This window comes from Nerophis ophidion, linkage group LG23 (assembly GCF_033978795.1).
Source record: "Nerophis ophidion isolate RoL-2023_Sa linkage group LG23, RoL_Noph_v1.0, whole genome shotgun sequence".
In the NCBI taxonomy this organism is placed as follows: domain Eukaryota; kingdom Metazoa; phylum Chordata; class Actinopteri; order Syngnathiformes; family Syngnathidae; genus Nerophis; species Nerophis ophidion.
Genome location: NC_084633.1, coordinates 18,977,375 through 19,002,172, shown reverse-complemented (window position 1 = coordinate 19,002,172; position 24,798 = coordinate 18,977,375). Strand labels below are relative to the sequence as shown.

Below are 24,798 nucleotides of genomic sequence, written 5' to 3'. Positions count from 1 at the left end.
TTTTGTACCAACCTGGTCACATGGTGGTGCGGGTTTCCTTCTCCCAAGGATGCAGACGGGCTTTGGACACGGCGTGCAGGTAGAAAATGCCATCCCATCCATTTTCTACCGCTTATTCCCTTTTGCGCTGGTGCCTATCTCAGCTACAATCGGGCGGAAGGCGGCGTACACCCTGGACGAGTCGCCACCTCATCTCAGGCCCAACACAGATAGACAGACAACATTCACACACTAGGGCCAATTTTAGTGTTGCCAATCAACCTATCCCCAGGTGCATGTCTTTGGAAGTGGGAGGAAGCCGGAGTACCCGGAGGGAACCCAGGTAGAAAATTATTTATTTAAAATATAAATCAGACTTTGAAAAAATTAAAAGAGCTAGCATGGGAGCTGGAAAAACAAAATGGGCTTAGAATGGACGCTAGCATAAGCAGAACCGGGAACCAAAGTCGCCACTTTCGGTACCCTAGAGCAGGGGTGTCAAACTCAAATACAGAGTGGGCCAACATTTTAAACGGAACAAAGCCGCGGGCCAAGGTTGAACAAATTAACCTTTTAATAGAGACCCGAACAAGTTTTGCATTGAATATTGAACAAGCAAGGCTTGTATAACTTTATAGTGACATGCAAAATCCAGTTTCAAACAATAATAATAAAAATATCAATGGCATATCAAATCAAATTTAAATAAAAAAAATGTATGCCTTTTTTTCTATTTGCAATCTTCTGAGATAAATATCACATTTTTTCCACGGGCTAGTAATAAATTGGAAAATAAAATAATAATAATGAATGAACAGTCAGTGCTGCAAAGGGTTCTGGGTATTTTTTCTGTTGTGTTACGGTGCGGATGTTCACCCGAAATGTTTTTGTCATTCTTGTTTGGTGTGGGTTCATAGTGTGGCGCATATTTGTAACAGTGCTAAAGTTGTTTATACGGCCGCCCTCAGTGTGACCTGTATGACTGTTGACCAAGTATGCATTGCATTCACTTGTGTGTGTGTAAAAGCCACAAATATTATGTGACACGCTGTTAGTATGGAGGAAAAGTGGACGTGACGACAGGTTGTAGAGAACGCTAAAGGCAGTGCCTTAAATGCACGCCCCCAGGTGGAAATCGGTAGAAATTCGGGAGAATGGTTGCCCCGGGAGATTTTCAGGAGGGGTACTGAACTTCGGGAGTCTACCGGTAAAATTAGGAGGGTTGGCAAGTATGAGTATTAGCGGTGAATGCGGTGTTACGGCGGCACCAACGCTGTATAACACCGGCGGGCCAGCTCTAATGCTAAATTGATATTGCCTCAAGGGCCAAATTAAATTACACGGCGGGCCAGATTTGGCCCGCAGGCCAGAGTTTGACACCCATGCCCTAGAGGGTTGCCCACATATGTGGTCCTCTCCAAGGTTCTCATAGTCATCATTGTCACCGACGTCCCACTGGGTGTGAGTTTTCCTTGCCCTTATGTGGGCCTACCGAGGATGTCGTAGTGGTTTGTGCAGCCCTTTGAGACACTAGTGATTTAGGGCTATATAAGTAAACATTGATTGACTTGTGCAAAGACAAATTAGGAAGCAAGACAGACTGACGGGAGAAAGGCAGGCTAAATAATGACGGACTTAATCACAAAATCAGGCGTGCGTCCGGAAACAAGCGGCAGGTGAAAATAGTACATAGCTATGGAAACCAACTGAGATGGTTTCCTGTGGACGGGACTCTCGCTGCTGTCTTGGATCCGCTTTGAACTGAACTCTGGCGGCTGTGTTGGAGCCACTATGGGTTGAACTTTCACAGTATCATGTTAGACCCGCTCGACATCCATTGCTTTCGGTCCCCTAGACGGGGGGGATTGGGGGTTGTCCACATCTGAGGTCCTCTCCAAGGTTTCTCATAGTCAGCATTGTCACTGGCGTCCCACTGGATGTGAATTCTCCCTGCCCACTGGGTGTGAGTTTTCCTTGCCCTTTTGTGGGTTCTTCCGAGGATGTTGTAGTCGTAATGATTTGTGCAGTCCTTTGAGACATTTGTGATTTGGGGCTATATAAATAAACATTGATTGATTGATTGATTGATGTGTTGCCTTCATTATAACACTTATAAAATAGTTTTTGAAGTCATTTTGATAGTAGGCTAATATAGCTAATATAGACACTTACATCATGTGTTGCCTTCATTATAACACTTATATAAGATTTTTAAAGTCACTTTGATAGTAGGCTAATATAGACACTTACATCACGTGTTGCCTTCATTATAACACTTATAAGATTTTTAAAGTCACTTTGATAGTAGGCTAATATAGACACTTACATCATGTGTTGCCTTCATTGTAACACTTATATAAGATTTTTAAAGTCACTTTGATAGTAGGCTAATATAGACACTTACATCACGTGTTGCCTTCATTATAACACTTATAAGATTTTTAAAGTCACTTTGATAGTAGGCTAATATAGACACTTACATCATGTGTTGCCTTCATTATAACACTTATATAAGACTTTTAAAGTCATTTTGATAGTAGGCTAATATAGACACTTACATCACGTGTTGCCTTCATTATAACACTTATAAGATTTTTAAAGTCACTTTGATAGTAGGCTAATATAGACACTTACATCATGTGTTGCCTTCATTATAACACTTATATAAGATTTTTTTAAGTTATTTTGATAGTAGGCTAATATAGCTAATATAGACACTTACATCATGTGTTGCCTTCATTAAAACACTTATATAAGACTTTTACAGTCATTTTTGATAGTAGGCTAATACAACTAACATAGACACTTCTATAATATGTGACCTTCATTATATATATATATATACAGTATATCATGTTAGACCCGCTCGACATCCATTGCTTTCGGTCCCCTAGAGCAGTGGTCCCCAACCACCAGAATAATTTTTTATAAAAATAAAAAAATAATAATATATATATATATTTTTTTTTTTTTTTTTCTAATTAAATCAACATAAAAAAACACAATATACACTTACAAATAGTGCACCAACCACAAAAACCTCCCTTTTTCATGACAAAGAAGAAAAAAAAAAAACAAGAAAAGAAAAAAGGACATAACGGTTTGTACAACCCTTTGAGACATTTGTGATTTAGGGCTATATAAATAAACATTGATTGATTGAGAAGTGCACATAACTCGGTTGGTAGAGCGGCCGTGCCAGCAACTTGAGGGTTGAAGGTTCGATTCCCGCTTCCGCCATCCTAGTTACTGCCGTTGTGTCCTTGGGCAAGACACTTTACCCACCTGCTCCCAGTGCCACCCACACTGCTTTAAATGTAACTTAGATATTGGGTTTCACTATGTAAAGCGCTTTGAGTCACTAGAGAAAAGCGCTATATAAATATAATTCACTAAAGCAGGGGTCACCAACCTTTTTGAAACCAAGAGCTACTTCTTGGGTACTGATTCATGTGAAGGTATACTAGTTCGATACACACTTAAATATATAGCTCGGTTGGTAGAGCGGCCGTGCCAGCAACTTGAGGGTTGCAGGTTCGATTCCCGCTTCCGTCATCCTAGTCACTGCCGTTGTGTCCTTGGGCAAGGCACTTTACCCACCTGCTCCCAGTGCCACCCACACTGGTTTAAATGTCACTTAGATATTGGGTTTCACTATGTAAAGCGCTTTGAGTCACTAGAGAAAAGCGCTATATAAATATAATTCACTAAAGCAGGGGTCACCAACCTTTTTGAAACCAAGAGCTACTTCTTGGGTACTGATTAATGTGAAGGTATACTAGTTCGATACACACTTAAATATATAGCTCGGTTGGTAGAGCGGCCGTGCCAGCAACTTGAGGGTTGCAGGTTCGATTCCCGCTTCCGCCATCCTAGTTACTGCCGTTGTGTCCTTGGGCAAGACACTTTACCCACCTGCTCCCAGTGCCACCCACACTGCTTTAAATGTAACTTAGATATTGGGTTTCACTATGTAAAGCGCTTTGAGTCACTAGAGAAAAGCGCTATATAAATATAATTCACTAAAGCAGGGGTCACCAACCTTTTTGAAACCAAGAGCTACTTCTTGGGTACTGATTAATGTGAAGGTATACTAGTTCGATACACACTTAAATATATAGCTCGGTTGGTAGAGTGTCCGTGCCAGCAACTTGAGGGTTGCAGGTTCGATTCCCGCTTCCGCCATCCTAGTCACTGCCGTTGTGTCCTTGGGCAAGACACTTTACCCACCTGCTCCCAGTGCCACCCACACTGCTTTAAATGTCACTTAGATATTGGGTTTCACTATGTAAAGCGCTTTGAGTCACTAGAGAAGAGCGCTATATAAATATAATTCACTTCACTTCACTAAGCAGACTTTTGCCAAAAGGACAATAATTCATTTGTTGTGGGTTTATCCACTTTAATGCACTTTATTTTTTTTGGAATGCATGTTTTGTTTGAAGGCCTAATATAAATGAAAAACTTTTTGCTTTTTTTGAAAAGCGAAGATTACTGGAATATTAAAAAAATGTCAATATTCAATAAAAAAATACTTTATTCTAGGCTATTTATGCAAAAACTGCATTCATTATTCGGTATTCGGCCAAGCGTTTAATTTTTATTCGGCTTCGGCTTCGGTCCCAAATTTTCATTTCGGTGCATCCCTACTTCAAATGGTTGAAAACTTGCTAAAACTTTCCATGTTTGATATTTTTTGTTTAGGACTGAAGTTTATTGAGAAATTTGAGCAAAAAAAGTTAAACAAAGAAACAAAATACCAATGTAAAATGTAGTTTCGCCCTAGTTTCGGTTTAGCTCGGTTGGTAGTGCGGCCGTGCCAGCAACTTGAGGGTTGCAGGTTCGATTCCCGCTTCCGCCATCCTAGTCACTGCCGTTGTGTCCTTGGGCAAGACACTTTACCCACCTGCTCCCAGTGCCACCCACACTGCTTTAAATGTCACTTAGATATCGGGTTTCACTATGTAAAGCGCTTTGAGTCACTAGAGAAAAGCGCTATATAAATTCACTTCACTTCACAACTCCAAAATCTAAACATAATATGATCCGGGCAGCGGATCGTAACAGTTTTTTTTATTTTTTATTTTATTTATTTTTTTTATGAACCTTACAAGGTTTAATTCCAGTGATGGCGCACAAACTGACGCTACAGAGCACACACCCCCCCCCCCCAATCATCATCATCACTATCATCATCATCATCATCATCCTAATCCGCCCGAGCAGCATCCCCGTCAGTGACGTCCCGGCAGCCGCAGAGAGGAGCATGCATGCAGCCTGCAAGTTCCCTCACCATCTTACGGATATTTTTATACTCATTTTTATATTTTTTCCAGTAAAGTTTTGGAACAAGAAATATTATTATTTTTTGCGCATGTGGATGTAAGTTTTGTGATTATTTGTGTTTATGCTGGATAAAAGTTTTTTTTTTTTTTGGTTTGTTAGTTTTTTTGGGAGTTTTTTTCCCCCCCTGGAGAATGCTGACGGGACTGTGCGGTTTGTTCTACCTGCTCAGCTCGGTTCTGAGCCAGGACGCCACAGGTAGCCGCTTCGTCTGCAACGCCATCCCGCCGGGCGCGGAGCCGGGCTGCGGCGTCGACGCTCCGACGGGCAACCGCTTGCAGATCAGCAGCCCCGCGGAGGAGGAGCTGCGCAACACCATCATCCAGCTCCGGGAGACCATCCTGCAGCAGAAGGAGACCATCGTGAGCCAGCAGGGGACCATCAAGGAGCTCAACTCCAAGCTGGCGCGTTGCGAGGCGGCGGCGGCGGCGGCGGCGGACGACTCGTCGCAGCAAAGCAAAGCGCGGGGTCAGGGCTCCCGGAGGAAGGAGTCAGGCAAGAACACCATGGGGGACTTGCCCAGGGACCCCGGCGAGTCTATCAGCCAGCTTGGCAAGACCATGCAGAGCCTGAAAGGTCGCTTGGAGAGCCTGGAGGTAAGACAACCAAATGCGCGGATCGGTGCGTAAAACGCAAGACGGCATCACGCCTGGGAGACAAAAACGTTGCATGAGAGTTATGAAGAACAGCGTGATGAGTTTAATCATGCATGTGGTGCGCAATTTACATCAGGGGTCTCCAAACTACGGCACGGGGGCCGAATACAGCCCGACGGCATCACACCTGGCATGCGAGACAAAAACGTTGCATGAGAGTTATGAAGAACAGCGTGATGAGTTTAATCGTGCATGTGGTGCGCAATTTACATAAGGGGTCTCCAAACTACGGCACGGGGGCTGAATACAGCCCGACGGCATCACACCTGGCAACCAAGCATGCGAGACAAAAACGTTGCATGAGAGTTATGAAGAACAGCGTGATGAGTTTAATCATGCATGTGGTGCACAATTTACATCAGGGGTCTCCAAACTACGGCACGGGGGCTGAATACAGCCCGACGGCATCACACCTGGCAACCAAGCATGCGAGACAAAAACGTTGCATGAGAGTTATGAAGAACAGCGTGATGAGTTTAATCATGCATGTGGTGCGCAATTTACATCAGGGGTCTCCAAACTACGGCACGGGGGCTGAATACAGCGCGACGGCATCACACCTGGTATGCGAGACAAAAACGTTGCATGAGAGTTATGAAGAACAGCGTGACGTGTTTAATCATGCATGTGGTGCGCAATTTACATCAGGGGTCTCCAAACTACGGCACGGGGGCCGAATACAGCCCGACGGCATCACACCTGGCATGCGAGACAAAAACGTTGCATGAGAGTTATGAAGAACAGCGTGATGAGTTTAATCATGCATGTGGTGCACAATTTACATCAGGGGTCTCCAAACTACGGCACGGGGGCTGAATACAGCCCGACGGCATCACACCTGGCATGCGAGACAAAAACATTGCATGAGAGTTATGAAGAACAGCGTGACGAGTTTAATCATGCATGTGGTGCGCAATTTACATCAGGGGTCTCCAAACTACGGCACGGGGGCTGAATACAGCCCGACGGCATCACACCTGGCAACCAAGCATGCGAGACAAAAACGTTGCATGAGAGTTATGAAGAACAGGGTGATGCGTTTAATCATGCATGTGGTGCGCAATTTACATCAGGGGTCTCCAACCAAGGCACGGGGGCCGAATACAGCCCGACGGCATCACACCTGGCAACCAAGCATGCGAGACAAAAACGTTGCATGAGAGTTATGAAGAACAGCGTGATGAGTTTAATCATGCATGTGGTGCGCAATTTACATCAGGGGTCTCCAAACTACGGTACGGGGGCTGAATACAGCCCGACGGCATCACACCTGGCAACCAAGCATGCGAGACAAAAACGTTGCATGAGAGTTATGAAAAACAGCGTGATGAGTTTAATCATGCCTGTGGTGCGCAATTTACATCAGGGGTCTCCAACCAAGGCACGGGGGCTGAATACAGCCCGACGGCATCACACCTGGCATGCGAGACAAAAACGTTGCATGAGAGTTATGAAGAACAGCGTGACGAGTTTAATCATGCATGTGGTGCGCAATTTACATCAGGGGTCTCCAAACTACGGCACGGGGGCCGAATACAGCCCGACGGCATCACACCTGGCATGCGAGACAAAAACGTTGCATGAGAGTTATGAAGAACAGGGTGATGAGTTTAGTCATGCATGTGGTGCACAATTTACATCAGGGGTCTCCAAACTACGGCACGGGGGATGAATACAGCCCGACGGCATCACACCTGGCAACCAAGCATGCGAGACAAAGCGTCCTTTTTAATCTATTTTCTACTGATTGTTACTCTCGGGGTCTCCTAGTCGCTCAGGAAAATCATATTGTCTGAAAATGCATTTGCCCATCGATAACGTGACATCATCGCGCCCGCGCACTTTTTTAGTCGATTAGTGCGTGAGGAAGATATACAGTCGTGGTCAAAAGTTTACATACACTTGTGAAAAACATACAGGTGCTGGTCATATTATTAGAATATCATGAAAAAGTTGATTTATTTCATTAATTCCATTTAGAAAGTCAAACTTGTAGAATGTATACATTCATTCCAAACAGACTGATACATTTCAAGGGGGTTTTTTGCCAAAAAGGAGATGATTATAGCTGACAACCAATGAAAACCCTAAATTCAACATCTCAGAAAATTAGAATATGGTGAAAAGGTCAGATATTGAAGACACCTGGTGCCACACTCTAATTAGCTAACTCAGAACACCTGGAAAAGCCTTTAAATGGTCTCTCGTTTTGATTCTGTATGACACACAATCATGGGGAAGACTGCTGACTTGACAACTGTCCAAAAGATGACCATTGATACTTTAAAGAAGGACACAAAAGGTCATTGCCAAAGAGGTTGGATGTTCCCAGAGCTAAAAATGAGTGCTCATCAATCTTCACCAAGACGTCACTTAAATGACATTCACGGTACCGGAGGGTCTTGTGAGATGACGCTGGCTGCTGCAAGATCATTATTATGAAAATATGACCGAGAGGAAGGCGAGAAACACTTTTTATTTCAACAGACTCTCGCGCCGTACCTTCCGTCAAAACTCTAAAGGCCGACTGCACATTTCCTATCTTCACAATAAAAGCCCTGCTTCATGCTGCCTGCGCTAACTAAATACAGAGTCTCGGAAAACTGGCGTGCACAAGCTTTCCGAGACTCTTATTTTGTTAGCACAGGCAGCATGAAGCAGGGCTTTTATTGTGAAGATAGGAAATGTGCAGTCGGCCTTTAGAGTTTTGACGGAAGGGACGGCGCGAAAGTCTGTTGAAATAAAAAGTGTTTCACGCCTTCCTCTCTGTCATTTTTTCATAATAATGAACTGGCAGCAGCCAGCGTCATCTCACAAGACCCTCGGGTGCCGTGAATGTCAATCAAGCAAGCTACGGAATTTGCCGCCAATGTTTTTCTTGTAAAGTGTATGGAAGCTGGATGAATTAGATGCCAAAAAGCAACCACTTTCATGTGGTATTGTACAGAAAGGACCACTTTTTTTCTCCTCCATTTGAAAATGTGGGCGTTATCATCATTACTGTCTGATTCCAATCAATGCAAGTCATCAGAATCAGGTAATACACCAACTTATATTCTTGTCTTGGTGAAAGAAAGACATCTATATGTGTTACACATGCTTGTATTATCATTAAACACATTTAACCTGTTTACAAAAATGTCTCTTTCATAAATAAATAAATATAAATGATATATATAAATGAGGTAGATCTCCTCGAGTTGGTCAATTGAAAAGTAGCTTGCCTGAAAAAGTGTGGGCACCCCTGGTTTAGACAATTTGGCTCAATGAGGAGAGACACCTGGACACTGTACCAAGGTGGGAACTAATGAGTTACTACGGAAACCAAAATAAAACCAGGAATTACAAAAAGGTGAAACAAGAGTCCAAAAAACAAAACGAAACATGATCAAACATAAAACTGATTACTGGAGGCCTAAATGTATATTTTTTTAGACATATATTGTATCGGTTTTTAAAACAAATATTATTGCTTTGATTTTTCCGTGGAAAAAGTTTGGACACCCCGATGAAACAGATTTAAATACTTCAAAAACATGAGAAATGTTCATATTTTCTCACGCCTGTAAGAACAGATTCATGCTGCAAAAAGGTCGATACACGTGGAAGATGATGAGAGTGCTTTTTCATCAGTGTCATCATTGACTGTAAACACTTACAATATTGCTCGATTGCATCTATTTTCAAACCCCCCCCCCCCTTTCCCCCCTCCCCCACCTCCCCACGATTCCCTCTTCATCTTTGCATGATTGGAAGCTTTAATGGCCAGATCAGATCCATACAGCATGTGAGGATGCACAGCATATCCCATCATAATTATACAGCAGGGCCGTCTATTGATTGACATCCGCGAATGATGATAACATGTTTTTTTTTTCTCTCATCGATACTTCAATCTCCAAAGTCCACTTAAAGACAAAATACGCCTTGAAAATCGCACCGAAAAAAAAAAAAAATATGGTGATCGAAGCATCAACACATCAGATAGTGCGTGGCGCCGTATCGCATCTCACCATGTGAGACCCTATCAAATGTTGCATATTTTGTCAGCTCGCTGAACATCTTCGACGTAACTTCACAATGTGTTCGCCGAGGCTGGTATTTGTTTACCCCGGAAAAAAAAAAAAAAAATGCAGACTTTAGATTTATATATGCAAACAATAACAGATGGCTCCAAAAAAAAACACACATCCAAAGTGAGTCAGAGCTTTTCTTCCTGTCACTCACACATTTCACAATGTGTTACATATCGAATGGTATCCCCCCCCCCCCCAAGAAAAAATATGATGTTTCGATTTATTGTTGTCACGACTTGGTCTTGGACGTGAATTTTGTTTTACAGAGGCAAAGGAAAGTTGGCGCGAGTAAGGCGTGAAAGAAGGTACATATTTTTTTATTTACACTAGAATTAAAAACAGGAACAAACAAAAGGCCCGCGCAGCGGTGGTACAAAAACTGGGCTATGACACGAAAGACTAGCACAAAGGCAATTAACTATAAACACGAAACAAAACACTTGCACCGTGGCATGAATAATGAGAAAAACTTACTTGGAACAAAACGAGAACGGGACATGGATCATTTAAAGGTGAGTAGCAGGTGGTAGACGTGAGAAGGAGGGGATGTTGCCAGGACGAACGACAGAAACAGACAGGCTTGAATAAATACTGTGGTGATTGGTGAAAACAGGTGTGAGACATGAGGACAAGGTGAAAACTAATGAGTTGGCATGGTAATAAGACAAAGAAGGAAGTGCAAAAACTAGAAACAATGGAGTCTTAAGCAAAACAGAACATAACTAAAGAAAAACATGAAGAGACATGACAATTGTCAGGTTCAAACACTGATGACATCTATTAAACGGGACAAGAAGCAAAGAATTAAACAGAGACAGAATTCAATTTGGCTCAATGAGGAGAGACACCTGGACACTGTACCCTCGTACGGTGTCTCGGCAAAAGATTGCACGCCTCCTTCTTTTTATTTGGACCGTCCCTGACCAGCTGCTTCCAAAGGGACGGGGTTGTAAAACCGTTCACAGAAAAGGTCGGCATAAAAGAGTTCAAAAAGAGCTTCGTGAAATAGTTCAAAAAAGAGGAAATTGAGCAGATCCTGCCTTCTCTGCTTTGTAGTCCTTGGGTTAAAACCAAATATTTCTGTTGATTACAATACATGAAAGAAACAGAAGGCTTCCCCCTTACACAGTGGAGTTTTAAAATCCTTCTTCTTGGTCGGTTCAAAGACAGCTGTGAACGACTTTTGCCGTCGCCGCTCGGGTTCCACTGACCACCCAGGAAGGACATCTCATTTGCACAGGTTCTGACTTCTTTATTTTGCAATAAAGCTTGGCGGCAGTTCGGATCACTTTTCAGCTCATTCCTCCACTGCTCGTTCCCGGTCTGCTTTTCAGCCGCCGTCGTCCTCGTCCTCGTCCTCGTCTGCTGTTTGTGTCCGCTCTTCATCCGCTGCTGCAGGCTCTCCAACTCCTTCTGCCCCGATCTCTCCTCCTTCTCCCCTTTTATGCAGCGTAAGGAGAAATGTTAATTGTTTCCCGGTGTGCGAGCCAGGCACCTGATCTCGCTCTTAGCGTCGCTCCCGGCACGTCCCGCCTCTCCGCTCAGCCGCATTCTCCGCCTCCTCGCCGCCATCTTGGGCAGGGCTCATGCGTGCTCTGCCCCGCTACTCGTTTGCCGGCTGCGCCTCTCCACAACAGCGTTTTGGTCTTCTCGCTGGGAACTCGGTTCAATACAAAGTTTTTGTGATAACGATGTTGTTTTCCCCGAGAAAAAAATATGTAGTTTAGATTTATTTATATATGTTTTTCCTGTCACTCACATACAGCATGGAAGAGTTATTATGCTAATTTTGAGATAATGGTGATCAATGAGTCCTCAAATTGATTATTTTGATTATTTTGGGAACAAAAAGATCAATTTTGCCTTTTATTTTCTTTCAAAATAAGATTCCAAAAACAGATCTTCAAATATCGCCAAAAGTATTTGGCCACCTGCCTTGACTCACATATGAACTTCAAGTGTCATCCCATTCCTGACCCATAGGGTTCAATATGATGTGGGTCCGCCTTTTGCAGCTATTACAGCTTCAACTCTTCTGGGAGGGCTGTCCACAAGGTTGCCGAGTGTGTTTATAGGAATTTCCCACCATTTTTCCCAAAAGCACTTGGTGAGGTCACCGTTCTAATTCATCCCAAATGTGTTCTATCGGGTTCAAGTCAGGACTCTGTGCAGGCCAGTCAAATTCATCCACACTATTGGACGGTATAGCTCGGTTGGTAGAGTGGCCGTGCCAGAAACTTGAGGGTTCCAGGTTCGATCCTGGCTTCCGCCATTGTAGTCACTGCCACTGTGTCTTTGGGCAAGACACTTTACCCACCTGCTCCCAGTGCCACCCACACTGCGCTTCGAGTCACTAGAGAAAAAGCGCTATATAAATATAATTCACTTCACTTCACACTTCACCATTGTTAGAATAATTATCTATATATTATCACACTAACTTCTGTGGGTGGTTGTGGGTCACCAAGTAAGGCAGGGGTCAGCAACCTTTTTGAAACCAAAAGCTACTTCTTGGGTACTGATTAATGCAAAGGGCTACCAGTTTGATACACACTTCAATAAATTTCCAGAAATAGCCAATTTGCTCAATTTACCTTTAATTAATACATCTATATGTATAAAAAAATGGGTATTTCTGTCTGTCATTCCATCGTACATTTTTTTCCCTTTTACGCAAGTTTTTTTGTAGCAAATAAGTGATGAAAAACACTTAATTGAATGGTTTAAAAGAGGAGAACACAGGAAAAAAAATGAAAATGTAATTTTGAAACATAGTTTATCTTCAATTTCGACTCTTTGAAATTCAAAATTCAACTGAAAAAAAGAACAGAAAAACTAGCTTATTTGAATCTTTTTGAAATATTTTTAAAAAAGAATTTATGGAACATCATTAGTCATTTTTCCTGATTAAGATTAATTTTAGAATTTTGATGACATGTTTTAAATAGGTTAAAATCCAATCTGCACTTTGTTAGAATATATAACAAATTGGACCAAGCTATATTTCTAACAAAGATAAATCATTATTTCTTCTAGATTTTCCAGAACAAAATTTTAAAATAAATTCAAAATACTTAGAAATAAGATTTAAATATGATTCTAAAGATTTTCCACATTTGCCAGAATATATATTTTTTAAATTTTAATCATAATAAGTTTGAAGAAATATTTCACAAATATTCTTCGTCAAAAAACCAGAAGCTAAAATGAACAATTAAATAGAAAATGTATTTATTATTTTTTACGATAAAAAAATAAATGTACTTGAACATTGATTTAAATTGTCAGGAAAGAAGAAGAAGGAATTTAAAAGGTAAAAAGGTATATGTGTTTAAAAATCCTAAAATCATTTTTAAGGTTGTATTTTTTCTCTAAAATTGTCTTTCTGAAAGTTATAAGAAGCAAAGTAAAATTAAAGCTGCAAGCAGCGTTGGTCGGGTCCGCCTGTGGCTGCTGTCAAGCCCTGGTCTAAATCAGAACAACATAGAGGTCCTAACAGAAGTTACAAGCAGTTTTGTCTGGGTTTTTTCCTAGGGGGCGCTGGAGCGCAATTTTGACTTTTGGGGTTTGGTTTTTTATTAGATGGCAATTTTCGCCAGTCCTGATGTGTGTTTAAAATTTGGTGAGTTTTGAAGCATGTTAAGGCGGTCAAATTACAGATCAGCGTTTCTGGATGTTGTTGATAAATGGCTTTCACTTTGCATAGTAGAGCTTTAACTTGCACTTTGAAGCGTTTTAAGGGGGTCAAATTACAGTTTAAAGAGGCAAAAATGAAATTTTTAGGAAACTTTGAGCAGGAGTATTTTAAAGGCGCGTAAAATCCAAACCGGAGCAGTAATCCAAACTTTGTCGGATGGTTTTAATCAAAAGGGTTCAATCTCTCTCCTGTGCGAGTTTGAAGCCGAAACAACAAATGCACTCGGAGGAGTTTACGTTTGAAAAAGGTGACGTGTTTTTACAAAACATTTATTTTGAAGGGGTAATTTTTAACTTCCTGTTGATTTTTGCCAAAGGATGTCAGTTATCTAAATGTAGGTCTAAGTGAGACCTACATAGAAGTTTTTTTTCATGTCTTTCCAGCATTCCTACTGGAAGTTACAGGCAATTTTGTTTGTGTTTTCTTCCTAGGAGCAGTTTTTGCTGTGTTTTATTCAAAAATTGCGCTACAGCGCAATTTTGAGTTTTTTTTTTTTTTTTTTTTTCATTAGATCGCAATTTCTGCCAGTCCTGATGTGTGTGCCAAGTTTGGTGAGTTTTGAAACGTTTTGAGGGGGTCAAATTACAGCTGAAAGAGGCGAAAAATGCATTTTTTGCGAAAATGTTGTTTTGAATGGGTTTTTTCCAACTTCCTGTTGATTTTAGGTATAGAAGTTTCTAATGGGGAATCTAGGTCTAAGTCAGTCCTACATAGAGGTTTTTGTTTCATGTCTCTACGACATTGCTAACGGAAGTTACAAGCAGTCTGTTTGTTTTTTTTCCTAGGGGGCGCTAACGCGCAATTTTGTTTTTTTGGGGTTTGGTTGCTTAATAAGTTCATCTGCTGGTCCATACTGATGTGTGTGTCAAATTTGGTGAGTTTTGAAGCATGTTAAGGGGGTCAAATTACAGCGCATAGGTGCGGAATAATAATAATAAAACGCACCAGTTTCAATAGGGTTCTTGGCGGACCCTAATAAATAAATGAATTTATTTAAACAAGTGAATATCAAGTCTTTAAAATATTTTCTTGGATTTTCAAATTCTATTTGAGTTTTGGCTCTCGTAGAATTAAAAATGTCCAGCAAAGTGAGACCAGCTTGCTAGTAAATAAATACAATTAAAAAAATAGAGGCAGCTCACTGGTAAGTGCTGCTATTTGAGCTATTTTTAGAACAGGCCAGCGGGCGACTCATCTGGTCCTTACGGGCTACCTGGTGCCCGCGGGCACCGCGTTGGTGACCCCTGAAGCAAGGTAGCCACTGTTTGCCATGCAATGTGTATTTATTATTATATATATATATTTTTTTTCTTCCTCTCACTCTGCCTTCCAGCAGCAGAGTTTGCAGCTCCCCGGCCCGAACGCGTCGGCCGGAGGCGTCTCCGCCCTGACGCCCCTGCCGCCCGAGCTGCGGGACCTGCTCCGGCAGCGTCTGGGGGCGCTGGAGACGCAGCTCCTGCGCAAGGTGGCGGAGTTGGAGGAGGAGAAGAGCCAGCTCTACAACGAAACGGCGGCCCATCGCCAACGCACCGAGAATGCTCTCAATTCTCTCCTGGAGAGGATCACGGAGCTGGAGAAAAGTAAGTGGCGCTCGCATTTCAGGCCGGAGGGCGTTTGGGCAGCTATTAGTCTGTCACTGTGCAGAATGTTTAATGATGCTCATGACCTTTTTTTTTTAATTAGGATATTTCTAAAGGCATTGAGACACATGATTAAGTACGCATACAAAACCTGAGGAAACCCCTAAATAAAGGGTGTCAAACTCATTTTAGATCAAGGGCCACATAGAGAAAAAAATACTCATGTCCATTTACCATTTATTGGGTTGAGGTCAGGACTCTGTGCAGGCCAGTCAAGTTCATCCACACCAGACTCTGTCATCCAGGCGAGTTTACTGACAGATATAAGTAGGAACTTTACACTACTTTTAATTAGAAATGGCAACAGTGGAGGTTGAATGTGCATAACAAGAAAATAGGGAGAAAGAAGAACTTTATCGACTACGGGGCACGGCGTGGCGAAGTTGGGAGAGTGGCCGTGCCAGCAATGTGAGGGTTGCTGGTTCAAACCCCACCTTCTACCATCCTAGTCATGTCCGTTGTGTCCTGAGCAAGACACTTCACCCTTGCTTCTGATGGGTGCTGGTTAGCGCCTTGCATGGCAGTTCCCGCCATCAGTGTGTGAATGTGTGTGTGTGAATGGGTGAATGTGGAAATAGTGTCAAAGCGCTTTGAGTTCCTTAAAAAAAAAAAAAAGGTAGTAAAGCGCTATACAAGTACAACCCATTTACCATTTATTGGGTTCATGTCAGGACTCTGTGCAGGCCAGTCAAGTTCATCCACACCAGACTCTGTCATCCAGGCGAGTTTACTGACAGATATAAGTAGGAACTTTACACTACTTTATGCTAGAAATGACAACAGTGGAGGTTGAATGTCCCATAACAAGAAAATAGGGAAAAATAAGAAATGTATCAACTACGGAGGACGGTGTGTCGAATTTGGGAGCGTGGCCGTGCCAGCAATCTGAGGGTTGCTGGTTCAATCCCCACCTTCTACCATCCTAGTCACGTCCGTGGTGTCCTTGAGCAAGACACTTCACCCTTGCTCCTGATGGGTCCTGGTTAGCGCCTTGCATGGCAGCTCCCGGCATCCATGTGCGAATGTGTGTGTGTGAATGGGTGAACGTGGAAATAGTATCAAAGTGCTTTGAGTTCCTTATAAAAAAAAAAATGTAGTAAAGTGCTATACAAGTACAGCCCATTTACCATTTATTGGGTTGAGGTCAGGACTCTGTGCAGGCCAGTCAAGTTCATCCACACCAGACTCTGTCATCCAGGCGAGTTTACTGACAGATATAAGTAGGAACTTTACACCACTTTATGCTAGAAATGACAACAGTGGAGGTTGAATGTCCCATAACAAGAAAATAGGGAAAAATAAGAAATGTATCGACTACGGGGGACGGTGTGGCGAATTTGGGAGCGTGGCCGTGCCAGAAATCTGATTCAGAGAATCCGGAGAAATCACTCCACGTAAGCGGCACGGCCGGAAACCAACATTGAATGACCTGACCTTCGATCCCTCAGATGGCACTGTATCAAAAACCGACATCAATCTCTAAAGGATATCACCACATGGGCTCAGGTACACTTCAGAAAACCACTGTCACTAAATACAGTTCGTTGCTACATCTGTAAGTGCAAGTTAAAGCTCTGCTATGAAAAGCAAAAGCAATTTATCAACAACATCCAGAAACGCAGCCGTTTTCTCTGGGCCTGAGATCATCTAAGATGGTCTAATGCAAAGTGGAAAAGTATTCTGCGGTCTGACGAGTCCACATTTCAAATAGTTTTTGGAAATATTCGACATCGTGTCATCCGAACCAAAGGGGAAGTGAACCATCCAGACTGTTATCGACGCAAAGTCCAAAAGCCAGCATGTGTGATGGTATGGGGGTGCATTAGTGCCCAAGGCATGGGTAACTTACACATCTGTGAAGGCACCATTAATGCTGAAAGGTACATACAGGTTTTGGAACAACATATGCTGCCATCTAAGCAAAGTTCTCATGGACGCCCCTGCTTATTTCAGCAAACCAATGCCAAGCCACGTGTTACAACAGCGTGGCTTCAGAGTAAAAGAGTCCGGGTACTAGTCTGGCCTGCCTGTAGTCCAGACATGTCTCCCATTGAAAATGTGTGGTGCATTATGAAGCCTAAAATACCACAACAGAGACCCCGGACTGTTGAACAACTTAAGCTGTACATCAAGCAAGAATGGGAAAAAAATTCCACCTGAAAAGCTTCAAAAATGTGTCTCCTCAGTTCCCAAACCTTTACTGAGTGTTGTTAAAAGGAAAGGCCATGTAACACAGTGGTAAAAATATTGTGAATTATATTTATATAGCGTGTTTCTCTAGTGGTTTCCCACACTTGTTTAAATGTAACTTAGACACTGGCTTTCACTATGTAAAAGCACTTTGAGTCACTAGAGAAAAGCGCTATATAAATACAATTCACAATATTTGTGGAAAACATTGCAAAGAAAAATGGTTTGCAATAGTTAAGTTTCTTTTGGGGAAACATAGTTGTAAAGCAATGAAATGTGTCATGATCCGCTGCCCGGATCATATTAGGATTTAGATTTTTCAGTCTTTTTGTGTTTTCTGTTGGTTTTGGACTCCTTCGGCTCCCGTTTGTCAGATGGTTTCCATGGTTACTCATTATTTTCACCTGCCGCTTGCTCCTGACGTGCACCTGTTTTGTGATTAGCCTGCCTTCTCCCGTCAGTCTTTCTTGCTTCCTAATTTGCTATACGCAACAAGTGACGACTTTTGTTCCCGGTTCTGTTAATGCTAGCTTCCATGCTAAGGCTCTTTTGTGTTTTCTAGCTCCCATGCTAGCGCTTTTGGTTTTGTCAAAGTCTGTTTTATTCTTAAATAAATCATTTCCTACCTGCACGCTGTGTCCTACGCCTGGGAGAACGAACCCCGCATCACCATGCAACCAGGTCGTTACAGAAATGGAGAATAACTCTTGAAAAGTATAGCAAAATATAATTTTCTGTAACGTCTTTGGGGCATTGTGATGCGGTTTGTTCTCCCTTGATGCAGATCGGGCTCGGACATAGCGTGAAGGTAAGAAATAATGGTTTATTTAAACTAAAAACCGACTAAGAACAGAAACACCGGTCCTAGGCAGAAAAGGCAAACAAACAGAACTAGCATGGGAGCTAGAAAAAAACCAAAAGCGCTAGCATGGGAGCTAGGGAAATAACAGAAACATTTTTTATCAGACACAACAGGCAAAACAAAAGTGCTAGCGTGGGAGCTAGAGGAACAGGAAAGGGATTACCGAGTCGAGGATAAAGGTCGTCACAGTTGCGCGAACACAAATCGCGTGTAACACAAACTTACGAAGCCAGAAGGCAGGTTTAAATAAGGACGGTGATTAGCAAAACAGGTGTGCGTCTGGAAACCGTGGCAGGTGAAAATAATAAGCAGCCATGGTGACAGAACAAACAGGAACTAAGGAACCATTAACAGAATATGATAAAAAAAAATTGAACAAAACAAGCAGCGGATCATAACAATTTTCAGTATGAACTCGTCCGAAGTGCTAAAGTTTTTGTTTAAAACCAGACTGCTTTCTTCTGCAAACTATTCTTCCCTAACATTTTTGCTGAGATTTTTTAGCAGGATCTCAACCGTGGTTTGGTTTGCACTGAGCGATTCGACAAATTATTCAGATTTAAAAACGTACTCAAAAAAAAACAACAGTTTACTTTGGGGTTCCCTACTTCACCATAGGTTGATGTTGTAGTCCAGCAATTATTGATTAGTCAGCCTCGCAAAATCCAAGATTACACGAGTTCGGATTTAAACAAGACATGGAATAATAAGTAGGTGAGACATAAATATAAATATAAATGCCAGACTGACTCTCATCAGGGAAGACTCGGAGGCTCATAAATGAAAGATGGGAATCAAACACAGAATGTGAGCCATAAAATCCACCCAAATAATGTGTAATAGATGAGTTTGCTCCAGCAAAATATGATGCATATTTTAGTAGCCATGAACCACATTTGCAACCGTCTTCAATAAAAAGAAACATTTTAAGCAGTGAAATGAGATAGTCTTGATATAAATTAGACTGGAACATTTCATTATGGACATGGTTCTGCTCACTAATCCAGCTATAGCCATGGAGACATGACATCATATTTACAACGTCCTTTGGTGAGGAAGGTATTCAGATGTCTACCGCGGTAATTTGTGGACTTTCAATGCAATTTAAAAGTAATGTGTCAGAGTTAGTTTGTGACGAACCCCAAGATGCAGAGAAGGAGGCAGGCATTGAGTAAGGAAACGTGGTTTAATAAAACACTAAGAAAAAATCTAACAAAAGGGGTACAAACAAAGCGCGCACGAGGCGGATAACAAACTAAAAGAGCTAGCATGAGAGCTAGAAAACAAAAAGAGCTAGCATGAGAGCTAGAAAACAAAAAGAGCTTAGCATGGAAGCGAGCAAAAACAAAAGAGCCTAGCATGGAAGCTAGTCGGTAGCGAGCAGGAAAACAGAAGTTGTTACGTGTAGTACAAAGACAAATAGAAAGCAGGGAACAGAAAACAGTAAGCTACAAACTGCTACCGAAATATAGCTTACCGCTAAGCTGCAATGGCACTACCAGACACGACATGACAGGAGGGAAAATACAGAAGTGACAATAATCCAGCAGTGACTGGAATGGAAAGACAAGTCTACATTTTTTTTTTTTTAAAGACAACTTTAGTGTCAAAGTTAGTTGTTGACGAACCCCAAGATGCAGAGAAGGAGGCAGGCATTGAGTAAGGAAACATGGTTTAATAAAACACTAAGAAAAAAAAAAAAAAAAAGGGGTACAAACAAAGCGCACACGAGGCGGATAACAAACTAAAAGAGCTAGCATGAGAGCTAGAAAACAAAAAAGAGCTAGCATGAGAGCTAGAAAACAAAAAGAGCTTAGCATGGAAGTTAGCAAAAACAAAAGGGCCTAGCATGGAAGCTAGTGGGTAGCGAGCAGGAAAACAGAAGTTGTTACGTGTAGTACAAAGACAAATAGAAAGCAGGGAACAGAAGACAGTAAGCTACAAACTGCTACCGAAATATAGCTTACCGCTAAGCTGCAATGGCACTGCTAGACACGACATGACAGGAGGGAAAATACAGAAGTGACAATAATCCAGCAGTGACTGGAATGGAAAGACTAGTCTACATTTTTTTTTTTTTTAAAGACAACTTTAGTGTCAAAGTTAGTTGTTGACGAACCCCAAGATGCAGAGAAGGAGGCAGGCATTGTGTGAGAAAACATGATTTAATCTTTAACACGGAAACAAAACCAGACAAAGGGTACAACAAAAAGCGCCCACGAGGCGGGAAACAACTAAAAGAGCTAGCATGGGAGCTAGAAAAGAAATGGAGCTTAGCATGAAAGCTAGCAAAAAAAAAAAAAAGGCCTAGCGTGGAAGCTAGCAGGTAGCGAGCAGAAAAACAGAAGTTGTTACTTGTTGCGTGAAAACAAATTGGAAGCAGGGAACAAAAGACAGTAAGCTACAAATATAGCTTACCGCAACGCTGCAATGACACGACACGACAGGGGAGTCGCAACAGGAAGCAACGACAATAATACAGCCCTGACTGGAGGACAAAGCAGGTAAAAAGAGGAGCGGGCTGATTGACACCAGGTGTGGCCAGGGGCCAATCAGCTGCAGCTGAGGGGACACAGCACTGAGGGAGAAAGACAGGAAACAGACAAAATAAGAGCGCTGACATGAACTAAAGACAGGAAATACTACAAACAGAGGAAAAAAAACACAAACAAACTGTCAGGGGCAAGATTGTTCTTGTGAGGCCTCACTTGTCAACATTTTCCACTTCAACTCTCTTCACACGAGCACAACCCAGGAGCTGTTGAACATTTGCAAAAGGTAATAATGCTCAGGGATCATGGAGGAATTAGCACTCGGGAGAAACTAACGAGCAGGCCGACGAAAGCAAATTGTGTTTGTTCGTTTATAGCAGGGGTGTCCAAACTTTTTCCACTGAGGGCCGCACACTGAAAAATCAAAGCAAGCTGGGGCCATTTTGATATTTGTATACAATATGTGTATACAAAATATACATTTAGGCCTCCACTCAGGCTTGATCTAAGGGTTTTGGTCAAAAAAATATTACAAATGTTTCATTATTCAGTATTATTATTACTATAGGCTTAAATCTCTAGACCCTGGGTGTCAAATTCTGGCCCGCGGGCCAAATATGGCCCGCCGTGTATTTTCATTTGGCCCTTGAGACAATATCAAATTAACATTAGAGCTGGCCCGCCGGTATTATACAGCGGCGGTGCATTCACCGCTAATTCTAATACTTGCCAACCCTCACGATTTTCCCAGGAGACTCCCGACATAACATAAATAAATAAATAAATAAATGGGTTGTACTTGTATAGCGCTTTTCTACCTTCAAGGTACTCAAAGCGCTTTGACACTACTTCCACATTTACCCATTCACACACACATTCACACACTGATGGAGGGAGCTGCCATGCAAGGCGCCAACCAGCACCCATCAGGAGCAAGGGTGAAGTGTCTTGCTCAGGACACAACGGACGTGACAAAGTTGGTACTAGGTGGGATTTGAACCAGGGACCCTCGGGTTGCGCACGGCCACTCTCCCACTGCGCCACGCCGTCCCAAACATAATAATATCGAGATCAACATCAGATTTATCCATCAATTATAAGTTTTATTGTTGTTTATGTTTTTTGTTTGTTCATTTTGAAACAAAAACATGTGGCAAACACAAAACATGCAACATTTTACACAAAAAAAATCTCAAAGTGGAATATTTAATGTGACATAATTGGTCAATAATTCATAATGACATTGATTTTGATTCATTATTTTTTTTTTTTAAGAAATAAACAGCCTGCATGGCAGCTTTGTGTTATTAGAGTAAACATTGCAACATGTTCTTGTTACATTTCCCCCGTTTGCTCTTTTATACCACTGTTTATGTTTTGTATTTTTTTAATAGTATTTTTAGAATGTGCCGTTGGGCTGTTAAAAAAATTCCCTGCGAGCCGCAAATGGCCCCCGGGGGCCGCACTTTGTACATCCCTGGTTCATAGTAACTGGCTGGTTCTGGTTTCGGGAGATCTACGGAAACCAAAAACCAGTGAAGTCAAATCATTTTCAACTTGTATTCAATTGAATAAAATATTTTAATGTTTAAACTGAGAAACTTCATTTTTTTGCAAATAAGAATCAACTTAGAATTTAATGGCAGCAACACATTGCAAAAAAGTTGTCACAGGGGCATTTTTACCACCGTGTTACATGGCCTTTCCTTTTAACCACACTCAGTAAGCGTTTGGGAACTGAGGAGACACATTTTTGAAGTTTTTCAGGTGAAATTAGTGAAGTGAATTATATTTATATAGCGCTTTTCTCTAGTGACTCAAAGCGCTTTACATAGTGAAACCCAATATCTGAGTTACATTTAAAGCAGTGTGGGTGGCACTGGGAGCAGGTGGGTCAAGTGTCTTGCCCAAGGACACAACGGCAGTGACTAGGATGGCGGAAGCGGGAATCGAACCTGCAACCCTCAAGTTGCTGGCACGGCCGCTCTACCAACCGAGCTATGCCGCCCATTCTTGCTTGATGTACATCTTAAGTTGTTCAACAGTCCGGCCAGTCTGTAATATCATCAAAAAGTTCAGAGAATCTGGAGAAATCACTGCATGTAACATTGAATGCCGGTGACGTTCGATCCCTCAGGCGGTACTGTGTCAAAAATCGACGTCAGTGTGTAAAGGATATCACCACATGGGCTCAAGAACACTTTAGAAAACCACTGTCAGTAACTACAGTTGGTCGCCACATCTGTAAGTGCAAGTTAAAACTCCACTATGCAAAGCCAAAGACATGTATCAACAACACCCAGAAACGCTTTGCTGGTGCCGAGCTCATCTAAGATGGACTGATGCAAGGTGGAAAAGTGTTCTGTGGTCTCGCCAGTTCACATTTCCATTTTTTTGGGAAACTGTGGACGTTGTGTCCTCCGGAACAAAGAGGAAAAGAACCATCCGGATTGTTCTAGGCGTAAAGTCCAAAAGCCAGCATCTGTGATCATATGGGGGTGTATTAGTGCCCGAGGCATGGTTAACTTACACATGTGTGAAGGCACCATTTATGCTGAAAGGTTTTGGAGCAACGTAAGTTGCCATCCAAGCAACGTTATCATGGACGCCCCTGCTTATTTCAGCAAGACAATGCCAAGCCACATGTTACAAGAGTCCGGGTACTAGACTGGCCTGCCTGTAATCCAGACCTCTCTCCTGTTGGAAATGTGTGGCGCAATATGAAGCCTAAAATACCACAACGGAGACTGTTGAACAACTTAAGCTGTACATCAAGCAAGAAAGGGGAAGAATTTCACCTGAAAAGCTTAAAAATTTGGTCTCCTCAGTTCCCAAACATTTACTGAGTGTTGTTAAAAGGAAAGGCCATGTAACACAGTGGTAAAAAATATTGTGAATTGTGAATTATATTTATATAGCGCTTTTCTCTGGCGGTTTCGCAGACTTGTTTAAATGTAACTTAGATACTGGCTTTCACTATGTAAAAGCGCTTTGAGTCACTAGAGAAAAGCGCTATATAAATATAATTCACAATATTTGTGGAAAACATTGCCAATAAAAAATGGTTTGCAAGAGTTAAGTTTCTTTCGGGGAAACATAGTTGTAATGCAATTAAATGTGTTATGATCAAAACATTTACTGAGTGTTGTTAAAAGGAAAGGCCGTGTAACACAGAGGTAAAAACTATTTTGCAATGTCTTGCTGCCAATAAATCCTAAATTCACGATTATTTGCCCAAAAAAAACAAGCTTTCCAGTCGGATCATGGCATATTCTGGTTTTGTTCTGTTTTGTACATCACATCCTGTTTGTTACGTGACTTCCTTAGTTCCTGGTGGCACTTCCTGTTTTGTTTCGTTGCCATGGTTACGTATTAGTGTCACCTGCCTTGTTTTGTTTTGACTCGCGCACCTGCCTCCTGATTTCCGCCTGTATTTAAGCCTGCCTTTGTTTGCCATTCGGTCTCGCAGTGTAAAACTTGCTTCCGCATTTTGGTATTTACCCTTTTCCGGACTCGATTAGCTCCCATGCTATTCCTTCCTTTGTTTATGTCCCTAGCTCACATGCTAGCGCTTTATGTTCGTTTTGTCTCTAGTGCCTATGTGCAAGTCTTTTTGTTCGTAGTCTATTTTTGTAGTAAGAATAAATCTTCGTTCCTGCATTCACGCTGTGTTCCCTTCCGCTTGCATCCAAGAGAGAACGCAACCAAATACCTTGTCTTTGCAGTCTATTCAATTGAATATAAGTTGAAAAGGATTTGCAAATCATTGTATTCTGTTTTTATTTACCATTTACACAACGTGCCAACTTCACTGCTAAATCAACTCCTGTGCCAGAACTTGAATCCACGTTTCGGCCGAGCAA

The 24,798-nt window shown here is 42.0% G+C and overlaps 1 protein-coding gene across 1 annotated transcript in view; it reads left to right on the top strand.

The window, feature by feature from the left end:
- Positions 1-5,239: 5,239 nt before the first annotated feature.
- nptx2a (neuronal pentraxin 2a) overlaps positions 5,240-24,798 on the top strand; it is a 38,594-nt gene continuing 19,035 nt past the window's right edge. The window contains exons 1-2 of the mRNA XM_061885120.1: positions 5,240-5,918; positions 15,085-15,331. Of these exons, the coding sequence (XP_061741104.1) occupies positions 5,457-5,918; positions 15,085-15,331 (709 nt within the window). The 5' untranslated portion in view covers positions 5,240-5,456. The remainder of the gene's footprint in view (positions 5,919-15,084; positions 15,332-24,798) is intronic.